Source organism: Otolemur garnettii, unplaced genomic scaffold, assembly GCF_000181295.1.
Source record: "Otolemur garnettii isolate 467f Iridium unplaced genomic scaffold, OtoGar3 scaffold00109, whole genome shotgun sequence".
Classification (NCBI taxonomy): Eukaryota; Metazoa; Chordata; class Mammalia; order Primates; family Galagidae; genus Otolemur; species Otolemur garnettii.
Window position 1 is genome coordinate 2,455,255 of NW_003852504.1, and position 14,350 is coordinate 2,469,604.

The 14,350-nt window shown below is 40.7% G+C and overlaps 1 protein-coding gene across 1 annotated transcript in view; it reads right to left on the reverse strand.

Moving 5' to 3' along the window:
* Positions 1 to 5,566: 5,566 nt before the first annotated feature.
* Positions 5,567 to 14,350, reverse strand: part of ENOX2 (ecto-NOX disulfide-thiol exchanger 2) — a 66,938-nt gene continuing 58,154 nt past the window's right edge. Inside the window, exons 10-12 of the mRNA XM_023517388.1 lie at positions 11,641 to 11,749; positions 8,203 to 8,288; positions 5,567 to 5,973 (exon numbers count right to left, since the gene is read on the reverse strand). Of these exons, the coding sequence (XP_023373156.1) occupies positions 5,842 to 5,973; positions 8,203 to 8,288; positions 11,641 to 11,749 (327 nt within the window). The 3' untranslated portion in view covers positions 5,567 to 5,841. The remainder of the gene's footprint in view (positions 5,974 to 8,202; positions 8,289 to 11,640; positions 11,750 to 14,350) is intronic.

Sequence of the window (14,350 nt, forward strand, 5' to 3'; positions counted from 1 at the left end):
GAGTGCTGTGACGTCACAGCTCACAGCAACCTCAAACTCTTGGGCTTAAGCGATTCTTTTGCCTTAGCCTCTCAAGTAGCTGGGACTACAGGTGCCTGCCACAACTCTCAGCTACTTTTTTTCTTGCAGTTGTCATTGTTGTTTAGCTGGCCCACACTGGGTTTGAACCAGCCAGCCTGGGTGTATGTGGCCAGTGCCCTAACCACTGAGCAATGGGCACTGCTAACTTCTGCATTCTCATCCTAGCTCCATCATCCACTTAGCTGTGTGACGTAGGGTATGGGTCTTCCTTCTCAGACTTGTTTTCCTTAGCTCCAATAATGTTGAGGGAGCCATCTGCACCTGCTAGTTCATAGGGTGTTGTAAAGATCAATTGACATAATGCCTTTGCACAGAGCTGCTTTGAAAACACTTTCCAGTACCATACAGTATATTTATTGAGGAATAGTAATGAGGTAAGGTTTCAGGGGTCTGATGCTACATAGGTCTATTAATTTTAGGGTGGTCTAATATTCAAACAGACTTGGAATGGATGCAGTTGGGCAGAACGCTATTTAGTATGTCCTGCATACCATTTCCTACCCAACATCTGATATCATCTCCAAAAGACTCTACAGCCTTGAATGCTCATATCTGTGGGTAATCCATTTTGTTTCCTTCCTTCTGTTGTCCTAGTAATTAATGGCTTCAGTATGTCTTTAAAATTTTCCTCTTAGATAAAAAATTTAGACAAGTTGAGATCTTTAAAGCTTATGATGAAACTGAAAGATTGCTATGATGTTATGTATCTTGGGATGAGGGAGGGACGATAAGACACTTTGACCTCCTTGTTAATGGGATTTGGTCTGTGATGGGGGCAGTTGGAAGGATACTGAGACTGTATCAGAAGATTGCAGAAGGAAATTTCCTCCCTGTGTCTGGCTTGGGCCAGGCATTACCTACCTCTGATAGAGCCATTGTTCAGTAAAACCTCCTGAATTTCTCTGAGTTAGCAGGTACCATTCTTCTTTTAAGTTATGTGTGGCCCTAAGGGATCCCCATTATTGTAAATGTAGCTCTGGTGTCATTAAAGTATTGTTAATATGACTATTAGTTGGATAATAATTATAGCTATTTATTAAGCTAGGCATAGAACTGAGCACTTTATGCCAAGTAAAATTTCATAGATGAACCACTGAAGGAAATATATGTAGATTTTCACTCTGTAAGATTAACGAAAAGGCTCTGAGAAGTGCCAGTGTTAGAAAGTGACCTGGGGCACCATGACTATGTCATTTAGCAGGCTCCCTGAACAGAGTGTAAGCTCTTGAGGGAAGGAGTCGTGTTGTGTTCACCTTTGAATTTCTAGGACCAAGACTGACACATATCAGGTGCTCTATAATGCCACATGAATGAATGATGAGCAGTTTATAATAATATCAATTAGGTTGATATGAGGGTTAAATAACATACTGAAGCAGAGGAAAGAAATAATAAAGAAAGTTTTGAGCTCACACAGTTGGAGAGACCAAGGTTCAAATCTCATCTCTGCTTCTTAAACATGTAAGCAAGTTGGTCAGGTGCAGTGGCTCACACTTGTAATCCTAGCACTCTGGGAGACCACGGTGGGTGGATTTCCTGAGCTCATGGGTTTAAGACCAGCCTGAGCGAGAGCAAGAGCTCATCTCTAAAAAAAAAAAAAAAAAAAGCCAGGCATTGTGGCAGGTGTCTGTAGTCCCAGCTACTCAGGAGGCTGAGGCAAGAGAATCACTTGAGCCCAAGAGTTGGAGGTTGCTGTGAGCTATGACACCACAGCACTCTACCAAGGGCGACAACATGAGACTCTGTCTTAAAAACAAAAAAGAGAGAAAATAAATGTAAGCAAGTTACTTTACATCTCCAACACTTAGCTGGAATAGAGAATAATACCACCTATTTTTCATGGTGTAGTAAAAATTAATGATCATATATATATCCTTGTAAGTGGGAATCACTAATCAATGTTAAGTTTTATTATTAATGGACACAAATGTAATTTAGAATGCTACACAAATGTTCAAGTAACAAGCCTTTTCTGAGCACCTATTATATAATGTACTAGGGATGTGGCAGTAAACAAGACATATTAGGACCACACCGTCATGGAACTCATGGAACTTTCCCGCTGGAGGTAGGGTGTAGGTACAGACAGTGATAGAGCAAGACATCATTATCACTTTATCCACAACACTCATGGTTGGTGAGCCCTGAATATTTTGGCACTTAGCTTGTATGGTTTTGGCTACTGGGTGAAAGGCTTCAGTTCAGTGTGTTCCAGTGGCCCTTCGAGCTCCTTGAAGGCCAGGGCCAGCTATGCTCCATTTGTGTGCCATAGTGCCTGGCAGAGTGTCTGCAAAGGAGTAAATGTTTGGAATATGTTTGAACCACTGAGTTTCCTCTCTTGAGGTCCAGCAACATGATGTAGCTCACAATTCTAGGTATGAACACAAAACCATTTTTAATTTTAGCTGTATCATAATCATAATTCTTTATTGGGAACTCAGTAAGAAAACTGGGCAGTTTTCAGATACTATGGTCTTTTTGAATCTCTCCAACCACTTTATGAAGTGGGTGCTATTTCTCCTTAATTTTGCCTATAAGAAAATTGATATTTTCAATGAGTCCATGAGACACACAGACAGGAAGTGGCTGTGGGCAGCATGACTATACAATAGGTGCCCAGCAGATGGTAGCAATTGCTGGGAATTATTTGATGGACTGTCCAAGACATTGAGAATCCAAAGGGCTTACACAGTTCTATAGGGGTGAGTCAAAAGTTCTTGCATGTCTATGCTGCCTTTTAAAATTAATACAATTTATTCTGCATTATGTAAAAATCATACATTTTGAGTCCAATTTAAAAAAAAACACTATATAACTTGAACACAAATGTGTTTAGTTTTCTCTGAAGAAATATCTCTTTCATTTGCATTGAAGATGTTTCACAAGCAATTTAGTCATCTTAAAAATTCAGAATTAGAGATGTCATAGGGTTAAGAAGGGAGATGAAAACCATTTGTAAAATCAAAGAAAGCTTCTATTCATTGTTATCTGGAAAAACATCTAACTATTGTATCTCATAAACATAACAAAATACCAATACTTCAAAGTTCTGTAGGTACAACAGAACCCCTTAAATAGCACTGAAAAATTGTAAGAAAAAAATAGCTTTATGAATAGATTTCTATGGTGATTGGAAAGGATTGTGAGAGATGGTATGTGCCGTGGTTTGATTGTGTAATATGATGCATATGCATATGAGCAAGGGAGATTTATTTTAAATAACTGGCTCTTGCAATTGTTAGAGCGGGCAGTTTTGAGGCTTGTAGGGCTCACTGGCAGGCTATAAATTCTAGCAAGAGTTGATGTTGCAGTTTTGAGTCCAAAGGGCTGGAGGCAGAATTCCTTCCTCAGGGTACCTCAGTCTTTTCTCTTAAGGCCTTCAACTTTTATCAAAAGAGGCCCACCCACATTATGATAGATAATGTTTTACTCAAAGTCTACTGGTTTAAACATTAATCATGTTTAAAAAATACCTTCACAGCAACATCTGGACTGGTGTTTGACCAAGCAATTGGACACCATAGCCTCGTTCAGTTGATACATAAAATTAACCATCACAACACATCCTGCAGGCTGGGAGGAATACACCTATACCAGACTGGCAAAAGTGATCGGAACAGACTGTTTATAACACAAGTAGATCATGTGAAGGAGGGCAAGGTGTTTAGATGTGGCAGCTGTTGCTTTAAAATTTGATTTAATTTTTTTTTTTTTTTTGAGACAGAGCCTCAAGCTGTCCCCCTGGGCAGAGTGCCGTGGCATTACAGCTCACAGCAACCTCCAACTCCTGGGCTCAAGCGAGTCTCCTGCCTCCGCCTCCCAAGTAGCTGGGACCACAGGCGCCCGCCACAACGCCCGGCTATTTTTTGGTTGCAGCCATCATTGTTGTTTGGCGGGTCCGGGCTGGGGATTCGAACCCGCCACCTTAGGTGTACGTGGCTGGTGCCTTAGCCGGTTGAGCTATAGGCGCCGAGCCTTGATTTAATTTTAATTTAAGTAAGAAATAACTGATAAATGGAAAGTTTCCCTGGATTTCATGGATATTATTAAAAGAAAGTATTCCAGGAGCCCCTGAGACTGATGAATCAAAGCTTTCCGTAGCATTGATGACAGAGATGCATCAGTGAGGAAGCCAGTGTGAAAATAACCCTAGCTTCCTGCTGGTGCCACAGCAGGGTACTTGGGGGGGGGAGCCAATTTTCAGCATGAGCGGGTTGCCGTGGAACCCTATTTCTAGCTGTCAAGGCAGGTTTAGCATCTTCTTCCAACATCCTGCTAACCCAGAGGAAAAAATTGCAATGATCTGCTAAAGGATCACTTAGAGAGCAGGTTATTAAAAACAGAACACAAACTGAGGTGTAAAAAAGGAATATTTATCTTTCAAAAATACAACTTTGAACACTACTGACATCTCATTTACAATGCATCCTCCTGAAATACTCTCCACTGGCTTTGCTTACCCAGTACATTCTCTTATCCTCAATTGAGACTCAAGAAGAGGGCATGCTTGCGTTCTAAGCCCCACTGCCTTCTCTACCACCACCCCCCCGCCCACCACCACCACCAGCACAAGAAAAAGATCATCTCTGCCTCAGGATGTTGTCCCCAAACCCTCATCTTTTCCTTTTCCTGAATGGTCTGCTTACACTCTGCCATTGCAATCTGCTGATGGGCACCACAAACCTGGAGGTGTCCCCAGCAGTCAGCACACCAGGTGGAACTAAATTATTTGCAGGAAGCCTCACACACTCTGACCCATTATTTATTCATTTCTATTAATACTTACGTCAACTCTTTGCAAACATTCAGCATGAAGTAAGGATAGTATTTACAGCAGTACACGTTTTGCAATTCAACACACTGACAGCAGAAGAAAAGGGACTAGCAGATCGTAAGAAGGCCAGAGGGGAAATAATATTAAAATAAATCCCTCTGCTAATGTGTGTGCATGTGTGTATGTGTGTGCGCACGCCCACGCATGAGTGTTTTAATTTATAGAAAACTAAACATGCCCTCCTTTAGAAGCTGACTATTTACAAGCGATTCAGAATAGCATGAACACATGCCAGTCATACTGGATACTTGTTTTTTTGTGAATACAACTAGATTTATTCTGGAAAATGTTGAAATAGAACTGATATATTAGACAAAATAACTTTGAAACATTTGTCACCTTTTGCTTTATAGTAATTCTGCAAAAAGCCACAATCCATGCTTTGTCATTTAAAAGGTGGACCTGGTCAAGCACCTTCTAGAAGACACTGATGTGTTATTTACTGGTCTACGGGGGATTGGAAAGACAATGGCAGTTACACAAAAGCACCAAGCGTGGCTGCTCTCATTTCTTTCACCAGTAGCAACATTAATGTACAGAGAAGTTTGGAAACACAAGTCACATACAAATCATCAAAACATTTCAGTTAGCAGTGTTTAAAAAAAATACCAAAGCCTACAACAGTAGTACAGACACCAAAAACACTCCAAATACTCTTTAGTCTTAGGACTTTTTCAATACTTAAGAACAACCAATTGACAGAAAAGGGAGGAAGTTACAGCACTTGAGGTTAGAGGCAATTTCTTTTTAGGCCCTGTAGCTCGAGGTGCTGTTCCAGGATCCTTATTTTAACTCAAAACACATTACAGGAATGAACTGACAAATTTAAAGCAATTTCCACTTGAAAACCATTGAAAATACAAATCACTTTCTAAGCTTATCACACACAATTATTTTCAGGATCCCAAATTGTTAGGCAAAGAGATTTAGGTCAATTTCAAGCCCTCGAAGCCACAGAATTTCCATCTCTTCTCCAGGCTGGCTCCAACTCCAGTCATCTCTTGCTTGAAGGTATGCTGTAGTCTACCCATGAGACATTCTACATCACTGGTGCAGATCTGCAGGACAGAGGGAACATCTCATTCAGAATCAGTTCTACTTTCTTAATCTTTCCCTGTGTTGCCTACTTTAGAACGTGGAAGTGTATGTGTGTATGTTTCCTTGTGTCTTTGTGTGTGTAGGCGAAGTTGCTTCCTGACAATAGTGTTCCTTCCTCTGCTGTGACCACCAGATAGGGTTTGCTCAGCTTGCTATTGGGAAGAGTTGGAGTCAGTGGTGTGGAGAGGCTTGGGTTTGTAGCCAGCTCAATGATGGCTGCTCAGTACTGATGATACTATTTACAGACCCACTGAAGCTGCCAAGTCCTTTGGGAGGGGAGGAAGTCAGAAATGGCTGCCACCAAGGCAGAATTCTTCACATGCACATTAGTTCACAAAGGAAAGCACACAGGAATAGGGCGTGCTGTGTGTTCTTACTTCTGTGCATTGTTTGTCTCTCCCACTTCTCTCCCTCCCTCCCTCTCTCTCTCACACACACATATACACTTCAACATAAAAACAAAAACCAAATCTCTGCACTCCTTTAGAGCTCATTTTAGGTGATCTTCTCTACATTAGTTCCTAACTGTGAACCTGGGGACCAAGGCTTGGTTGATTGGACCAAGGGAGCCTTGAAAAATCCCAGAGTTGCTGCCACACTGAGTGTGCCTGAGGCTAGAGCCTAAGTTCTGCTGGTATCACTGCAGGCTGTCCTTGGGAGGCCCTGGCACTACTCCAGCAGGAAGCTGCTAAAGAGCAACCGGGCCTGGAGTGAAGTCATGCCTTCTTCGCAGTGCTGGTAGCGGACTATAGCCAGGCATGTGAAGGAAGCACACTGCGGGGTATAATATAGAGCCGAGTTCCCTTTTCAAAAGACACAGAGAATGTTTATAGATATATACGTATAAAATAGGTACAGCATAAGTAGAGAAAAGAGTTTGAAACATATGCTAAGCTAAGAGTAATATCCTTGTGCAGTGAGATTGTATGTAATTTTACTTTTCCTTTACCATATTTCTATAATGCTTACATTTGAAAGATAATGTATATGTCTTATTTTTGTAAATTAAGAAAGAAACAGTTTTGACTGACACATGGTTCATTTTTCATACCACTGAGACTGACTACTTGGTCCTGGTACTCACATTCCATCCTCCCCTCTACTGTCAAATGGGTGATTTAATTGCAGAATAGCAGCGCTTCCCAGAGGGAAAAGAGGGGGAGTGCTAGGTAGAAGTAAAACAATTCCACTGAGGAGGATGTATAGAGCTGGAAGGTAGTTAGAGCAATAAGATTCCCAAGTGGGCCAGCGCCTTTGTTACAAGGATATATGATTAAATGGCTTAAAAGTTTGGACAGCCACGTGTCAGGAATTGGCATTCAGTGGCACTTCTCAAAAGGCCCAGATCCTGTGAAATAAGGAATATAATCCATGAGCATGCTTACGTGAATGATGCTTCTGAGAAAATATATCATGAGTTGAGTCATTCTGAGGAGTCAAGAGTCCCCTCCTGCCTCTAAGAGGCATGCTTGACTTCCTAGGGCAGTGGCTCTCAACCTTCCTATGCCCCGATATATTTTCATTGTTACAAAGGGGTCACGACCCACAGGTTGAGAACTGCTGTCCTAGGGAATTAGCCCTTATCCCTGCTCCAGATGCCTTGGGAGTTCCCCCAAAGAAGAGCATTCAGGGAGGGAATGGCCCATGAGATCAGCTGTGAGCAAATATTCAGCCTGTGCTACAGAGGCTGTTAGTTTATTGCTCCATTTCTCTTGTTTTTTTGGCCCTGCCTTGGTCGTTCTGTAATAGACAATGGCAGTGTTGATGGTGGGAGAGGAGGATTGGGTAAAACTTCTGATTTTAAAAATAAATGTTTTTTAAATTAACATTTGTTAATGGCTAAAAACTCAAGAAAAACAGTTTGATGGGTGAGAAAGCTGATACTGGTTAATTTGCAGCTTATACTATGTATATAAATTAAGACAAAGGAGGAAAATTCTTCTAAGATGTATTTTGGAAGTAGGGTGGCCAACTCATTCAAGTTTGCCTGATTTTACTGAAAGTGTCAAGTCATAGGACATCATTCAGTCCTGGGCAAACTGGGACAGATGGTCATCTTATTAGCAAAGGGAAAGCTCTACACCATAACACAGCTAGAGCAGGTCAGGGAAACCTCCTAATGATCTATTTTTGCTTAAGTCAGCACTTAAGCAAAGAACACTGCAGCCCTGTTTCAGGCTCTCACGTACCTTATTATCAAGACGGTGTAAGTAGGAACAGATGTATTCTATGCTTGCTCCAAATGGGTGAACATGAAGGAATGTAGAGATGATCCCTATAGAGACAGTATCATGGAGGTTATACCTGAGCTTTATATTCCTTGAGACATGACAGTGAATAGTAAGAGCATAAATATAATACTAGAAACTTCCATAAGTTTACATGTATTTTATTAATTTAATTTTGGTAACAACCCCATGTGGAGTATTCCCATCTCCATTTCACAAGACACTGAGGCACAGAAAGGTTAAGTAACTTCCCCAAGGTCACACAGTTGGTAAGTGGCAGAGCTGGTATTTGAACCCACAGACTGTCTCTCACTGTGCTATGTCACACGTAGAAAAGCTGGTATTTGAAGAGTCACTTCTATCATTCCTAATGGCTAAACATCATTTGAATTCTAGAATTTTACAATGAATTTAGACTGCTGGGTTTTTGCAGCTCCTTTTCGTGGCCTTTAAATTAAACTTCAGCCTCTAAGGCATTAATAATGCCTTGCTGGGCAAACCTACAAATCATGTATTTTGCCTGATTAACCCAGTGCCTCTCACAGGAGCATCTGTTGATTGTGTTTGGGTTTTATTTTGTGAGTAGCTCTGTAAACAAAAGACAAACATTTAATTCTTGGCTGACTCAAGTGGTCACTAGCATTTTGTGTTTAGAGCCCTGAATCTCTTTGTGTAACCCAATTCTTACAGCAGTTTACAGCTTTCAGGAATGCATGTGATTTCTACTCAGCCTGACTCTGGGGTGACTGGCAGCTTCACACACTGCCTCCATTGTTCTGACCAGCAGGTTCATTGTTCTAATACTTATTTCTCTGGCAACAGGTGGAAAATAAATGTATGTACTACATTTTCTTTAAATTTTCTTGAGTTTATCTCCTTACATAAGATCTTAGATACATCAACTAGACTGAGAATTGAGTTTGCTGACAACTGCTGGGAAATAAAAGCAAAATTTGATTTGGTTCATAAACTACAACTTATCTGCCCCTTTAAGAGACTGACAAAGACTAGCACAAGTTTAAATTGTAGCTTAAAGTTCAGTAAGTTCTAGGTTGGGGGGCATGAAAAATCTGTTCAAAAGGGGTGCTATTACTTATAACACTACTTTATTCTTAAGTGACTAGGTAAATCGAATTTTTAACACTTTTTCTAGTTGAGAAATTTAAATTCTGAAGAAGACAGTCATCATTCAAAGAAATTCTAGATGTTCTGGCCAAAAAAGGCTATCAAATGCCAAGAAATAAGTCCATAGTTTTTTTAAAACACTAAGCAGATTTTGTGGGTTCAAACCTGTGGAACTGATTTAAAAACCAGATTTTCCTTCTTCTCTGCCAGCTTAAGACTACCTTTTTCAAAAAACAAAAGAAGAAACACTTATTTTAAGCATCTTTTTTTCCTATACATTTACAGAGGCATCCTTCTACCCTCAGCACTTCTCTGACAGGTCTCCCTGTTGCCATGCCGATTTGTTAAGAACTTTGAGTTGGAAAACGTTAATAAGTTGTAATAAGTTGTCACTTTTCTTGAAGACTCAATGGCAGATCCCCCGTGCATCTTTATTAACATATCAAAGTGTTAAATCTGAGTATAATATCCATTACCAAAGGAGGCAGATATATCTTAAAAATATGCAGAAACCAGTCAGTGTGGAGGATAAGATGGGGTGGGCCACTGTTGGCTCAGCTTTCTAGAAGGCAGCTGAGATTATCTGCTGTGGCCTAAGACCAGCCCCGCTTAAATAATTAGCCCCTCTTAAATATTTTAGAACCTCAGTTTGCCACTGTTCTCCAAATGGAATCTGAAGTCAACAAGCATTTGCAAGTAGTGCTGTAAAGGCAAAATATTTTCCATTTATGGAGGCTTACTGTGTCCCAGGCACTGTGCTAAGTGATTTAGATGGGTTATTTTATTTAATATGTACAGTTGTCTTTTGAGGTAAGTAATAACATTATGCCCATTTTGCAGATGGAGAAACTGAGGCTCAGAAAAGAAATGGTGGGGTAAAGATGGGAAGCCAGGTCTGTTTGATTCTTTAATCATTTGTGCCATCTTGCCCCTTGGAATGAATTTTTATATAGAGAGAGTAATTCTGGCAATGATCTCGTCAGAACCTACCTGTGTCCGGCATACCACAGTTTCCTGACTCATCTGACAATGTGATAGAATAAAAAATACGAATATTTGGTCTTTATCCCTGGTTCCTAAACACGTGGAATTTCTGCAGTGATAAGAGTATCTTTTTATATGTTAATTAGATGACTAGTGGCTGGGGGTCCCTCCATAGCTTTAGAATGGGGACTAGCCACCAGAGAGACAGAGGCATAATTTGAGGGTTGGAACTTTCAGCCTCCTCCTCAACATCAGGGAGGGGGAGAGGGACTGGAAGGTGAGATAATCACTAATTCCAATGATTTAATCAATCTTGCCTACATAATGAACCCTCCATAAAACTGTCTAATAATTTAGGGGTTAGGGTTAGAGCACCCTCCCATTGTGAACATGTCAAGAAGCTGGGGGAGTGGTGCTCCCAGAGAGGATACAGAAACCTGCATATCCAATCCCAATACCTTGCCCCCTTCATTTCTTCCACTGTATCCTTTATAGTAAACTGGTTATAGTCAGTAAAGCACTTTCCTGAATTCTGTGAGTTCTCTTGCAAATTATGGAACCTGGGGTGAGGGGAACACCTGAGTTTGTAGCCAAACTGGACAGATGTGTGGGTAACTTGGGGACCTGATATTTGAGAATGATGTGTAAAGTGAGGGAAGTCTTATGGGACTGAACTTTCACACCTGCGGAACCTAATGGTAACTTTGGGGAGTATCAGAATTGAATTAAATTATGTTGTAGGACACCCAGTTAGTGCTTAAGAGTTGGAGATGTGGTTCTGGAAAAGACATCATGCATTTGGTGTTGGAAAGTAAAATTAAAAAAACACCCCTCTTATTTGGTGTCAGAAGTGTTGTGAGTAAAAATAGCTCAGTCAGGAACCTGGAAAAACTCCAGAGGCACACACTTGCTCCAGAGGCTCATCTGGAAAAGCTCTTTGCCAAACAGGGTCTGTACTAGTCCTCTGAGTGGATGTGAGAGGGCTTAGCTATCTTTGCATAGAGATCTTTAAAAGTCTCCAATGTCTTTCTCAGCTGACCCCTCTTAGCATAGTGCTTGTACCGACATTGCTGATGTGGCAGTGGCTACAAGGAGCTTAGAGAGGGCTGGGAGCTGCTGTTATAATTTTTATGGATGTTTGTCCTTGTTCCTACCCCCTCATCTTCAGGACTCTGAGTTCTTGCACTGCCATGCTTCATAAATGCTTGGTGTATGCTTATTAATCTTAGGTAAACCCTTCCCCTCCTCTGCTGTATCCTAATGCATTGCATGTGTGTTTTAGCTTCTTACCCACGAGCAGAGCTTCACGTTCAGATTTGATAGGGCTGCCGTTCATGGTCTTCTCAACAGGGTAGTCGCTATCCTGGCTTGATGCACACAGTCTAGAAGCATTGCCTTCCTGTGAGAATGACATGCTTCCCCGGTCAGTTCAATTAACTACACAATAGGTAACTTTTTAACACAGGACCATAAAAGCAATTTGAATTATTGCTCAATATGGATTATTGCTCAATATGGGAGGGAAATAGCATAAATTTAAAAAGCATCACAGATATTCCAAAGCTTCCCCATATGGCTTCAAAACACAGGACAATTTACACATTTATCTTCACCAATTTTATTTTCTGCCTTTATCATTCTTGACTTTTATCCAAATAATCAAGGGAACCAGATCTAATATTTATTGCCTACTAACTAGACACCAGGCACTGTTAGATATATATTATCTCCATTCTACTGATGAGGAAAATGAGCTTCGATAAACATTGCCAGGAAGTGGTGGAGCCAGGATTTCATCCCAGGTCATCCACTGTTAAAGAGACCATCTTTTTTTAAATTTCAGGTACGTACTCTCTTAATGGTAAGCCCCATTTCTGAAGGGAGACTCTACAATGTAGTCAACCCACTCAAACTGTTGGCTTGTATTTATTTATTTTTTTTGAGATAGAGTCTTCCTATGTCATATGTCACCCTCAGGAGAGTGCCATGGTGTCACAGATCACAGCAACCTCAAACTCTTGGGCTTAAGCAATTGGTCACAATTGGTCTTGTGTCAACCTCCTAAGTAGCTGGGACTACAGGCGCCCACCACAATGCCTGGCTATTTTTTTTGTTGCAGTTGTCATTGTTGTTTTTAGCTGGCCCAGGCTGGGTTCAAACCCACCAGCCTTGGTATATGTGGCCAGTGCCCTACCTACTGAGCTACGGTGCTGCCAAACTGTTGGCTTATTTTTTTTTTTTTTTGCAGTTTTTGGCTGGGGCTGGGTTTGAACCCGCCACCTCCAGCATATGGGTCCGGCACCCTACTCCTTTGAGCCACAGGTACCACCCAAAATGTTGGCTTTTACATTAAAAATTAGAGCCTTTATCTATTGACTAGCAACTCTCTCTCTCTCTTCCTTCTGTAAGGACATTATCAGCATATTTTCAATTTTACAGCAAGAAATGACCATGACCGAAAATCTTATTAGTCAACAGCCTTCTTTGTTGTTGAAAGCTTTTCTCTGAGTGTAGCAGGAAGGTGTCATGAGAGAAACTCAGGTGAAATCCATAAGCAGCAATCAAAACAAAAAATACCTCCAGATCTTTCATGGATCCTCTTTCTTTGGGTACTGAGAATATCTTTTCTGTATTATAAATGTGAAGGAAGAGCCTTCAGAAGAAGGAATAAAAGAAATCACTGCTTCAGTCTCTTACGGTTGTAAAACAAAATGCTGGTGAAATGCTCCTTGAGGGGCAGATCAGGGCTGATTCAGGTGTTTTGTTACTTCTTCCCTTCTACAAACCCTCAGCAGAGACAGGATTCCTTCCCTGTTCTTTCAGAATGTCTTCAAAGCTTCCAGGGTGCTGTCTCTGAATGAAATGAATGGTCTATACTGCAAGACATGTTGTTTTGGGGATTTACAGGCTTCCTGGCTATAGTCAGAAGGGAGCCCTCTCTTGATGATCTACTCAATCTTTGGCCCTTAGAATCCAATCCAGGCAGTAACCATTATGCCAAGTTTGATTTACACTCCTGGCTTGCTTCTAAGCCACAGGCTTCACATCTGCTTCTAGCCCCTTTAAAACACCAAATGATCCAGTAAGCCATTCCTCAAGTGTGAAAGTTTAACAGATTGGGGTTGATTTAAGATGTGAAGATATTCTGAGAAGTTTTAGCCATCTTGAATAGAACAGCAGCCTTACTGAAACCTGACTTCAATTTTATTATAGCTGGCGTTCAAAACATTAGATTGTATGCTGAAGGGATGCTTATCACCTTGAATTTTACTAGAAGATGCAAAGAGCTAGTTCTTTCAGTAATAAGACATAGTCACAGTGTTATATTGCAAAACACTGACAATCACTCACAGTGGAGCTGACTGTCAAGAAACCCAAACAAAACCAAACAGAAAAAGGATCCCTTCTCACCAAAACTTACTGCTTTCCTTTCAACCTGAAATTATTTTTGCAGTCTAATGTGATGGTACTTTGCTTCCTAACCTAATTGTGTCAGGTTGAAATATTTGGTCACAAATCAACTTCCCAGAGAAGATCAGTTTATAATGAACTGCCACGAATTTCTCTAAAAGAAGCTTTGCTTAAATAACAGGAAAAACATATTTTGACTGACTTTTTTTTGGATTATCAGTTGGATTTCTTTCCGTTTCCTTTAGCTGCCATTTTATGGTCTGTTCAGTTCTTGAATAAGAAACACTTATCATTAGGCACAGTATGGTACATTTCTTCTATGCCATTTGGCCTCTTGCTTCTTTAAATGAAAAACTTTACAAAGCAGAAAGCTGCTTACATGAAAAATATCTTTAAGTCAATTTGTGATGTCAGTCCTAAAAGAGTGATCTTAAGGATAAAGTCACCAGCATAACCCCAGGTCTACATACTCCACCTTATGTATGAAGTAGAACAGAGCTATGTGACAGCTCTGAGACATTTTAGAAGCTCTGATAGCATGAGGGAGTCCTGATTAGTATAGCAGCTTTGGCACTTTTCCTTTAAACGC